Source organism: Arachis hypogaea, chromosome 12 (genome assembly GCF_003086295.3).
Source record: "Arachis hypogaea cultivar Tifrunner chromosome 12, arahy.Tifrunner.gnm2.J5K5, whole genome shotgun sequence".
Classification (NCBI taxonomy): Eukaryota; Viridiplantae; Streptophyta; class Magnoliopsida; order Fabales; family Fabaceae; genus Arachis; species Arachis hypogaea.
The window spans coordinates 90,933,170-90,934,736 of record NC_092047.1 but is presented as its reverse complement, the minus strand read 5'-3'; the positions used below and the strand labels follow the sequence as shown (position 1 = coordinate 90,934,736).

The 1,567-nt window shown below is 44.2% G+C and overlaps 1 protein-coding gene across 1 annotated transcript; it reads left to right on the top strand.

Moving 5' to 3' along the window:
* On the top strand, window positions 1-1,318 carry LOC112730239 (serine/threonine-protein phosphatase 7 long form homolog). Its single transcript, XM_025780337.1, has 3 exons — window positions 1-413; window positions 522-707; window positions 973-1,318. Exons 1-3 carry the CDS (start codon window positions 1-3, stop codon window positions 1,316-1,318), a joined length of 945 nt encoding a protein of 314 aa, XP_025636122.1.
* Window positions 1,319-1,567: the final 249 nt, after the last annotated feature.

Here is a 1,567-nt window from a genome sequence, read left to right as displayed (position 1 = left end):
ATGTTGACATGTGACCATCCAGTTCCTCCGGATCGGTACAACGATAGGGTGGAGGAGCATTTACGACTTACTGGATTTTATCATGTATCTCAAATTGGGGTAGTCCAATGTCAAAAGGCACTGGTTAACGCTCTAATCGAGCGGTGGCACCCCAACACACATACGTTTCATCTTTCCATTGGTGAATGTGCTGTGACTCTTGAAGATGTGGCTCTAATTCTTGGTCTTCCGACGGACGGTCTTCCTGTCACAGGGATGACAATGAGTAGTTTTGAAGCCTTGGAGGCGGAGTGTTTGCTTCAATTTGGAGTTGCACCGCGTAAGTCGGATTGTAGAGGTAGCTGCATAAAACTGAGATGGCTGCGAGATCTAAAAGAAAATTTAGAGTTGACTGATGAAATCAGTATACAGAGGTATGTGAGGTGCCACATTATGTTGCTGATCGGGACGATCTTGTTTGGGGATAAGTCTGGGGTAGGTGTGCACTGGAAATTTCTATCTTTGCTCCGTGATTTTGTCAGTATTGGAGGGTATAGTTGGGGAGCGGCATGCCTAGCACACCTCTACAGGGCGTTATGCAGGGCATCTCGTTTTAACTGTAAGGAAATAGATGGTCCACTAACACTTCTACTCGGTTGGGCTTGGATTCGACTACCATATCTATCGCCGCTTCCTAGGGAACCCCGCAGTTTTTCACTAGCAAACAGGTAACATTATGTTACAATGTACCCGTATCTTGTTTTTTAAGATTTAGTTGAGCTAATTGAATATATCATATTAGGTGGTGTAACTGGGAGCGCGGTGACCGACAGTAAAGATATCTGAATCTAGATCACTTTAGGAAGGCATTTGATGAACTTCAGGAAGGGCAGGTGTGTTTTAATTAAAGAATTATTACTTTCGGGTTTAGGGTCTGGGACATAATTATGAAGCATTGTTATTGTTATTGGTATTCTGGGTTGTAATCATGAGTTTCGTCTATTTTTCCCAATTTGTTTGGGTTGCTTATGCTGTGGATCGCGTGGATCTGAATATCATTCCTGCTGAAATCTACATGCAGTCAGTTGTCTGGAGCGCTACAGTTCCGTTGGTGTCATTTGAATGTATCGAGTGGCATGCTACCGATAGGTTTAGGCGACAGTTTGGTTTTGTTCAGGGAGTACCTAATCAGGAGCGGAATCTGGACAAGGCGCATGGAAAAGTCCTGACTGGTCCCAAGAATCTTAACTGGGCCACGGCACCGAGTCATTCAATTTGGGTGATGCATTGGTCAAACAGGTATAACTACGTTTTATCTGAGCTCCCCATGCCTTCATAGCATCCATTGGATAGTTACATGTACTGGTACCGATCAAAATTTGGGGACCACTTGAACTTGTCGAATCTTGTGGGTCAAGAGAATGATGAAGGTAATCAGGATATGGATGAGGGTGATCAGGATATGGATGAGGGTAGTCAGGATATGGATGATGACAATGAAGAACAAGAGCCACATTCGCCGCATATATTACCTCCAAACCCGATTCCAGAAGAACAACCTCAATCCTCAAGCCAGTATGTACCTCAG

Bases quoted from the DNA above. Each gene is read 5' to 3' on its own strand.
- LOC112730239 (XM_025780337.1), top strand. From the start codon at position 1: ATGTTGACATGTGACCATCCAGTTCCTCCGGATCGGTACAACGATAGG. The intron at 414-521 runs GTATGTGAGGTG...TGATTTTGTCAG, and splicing joins GATGAAATCAGTATACAGAG to TATTGGAGGGTATAGTTGGG. The intron at 708-972 runs GTAACATTATGT...TGTAATCATGAG, and splicing joins AGTTTTTCACTAGCAAACAG to TTTCGTCTATTTTTCCCAAT.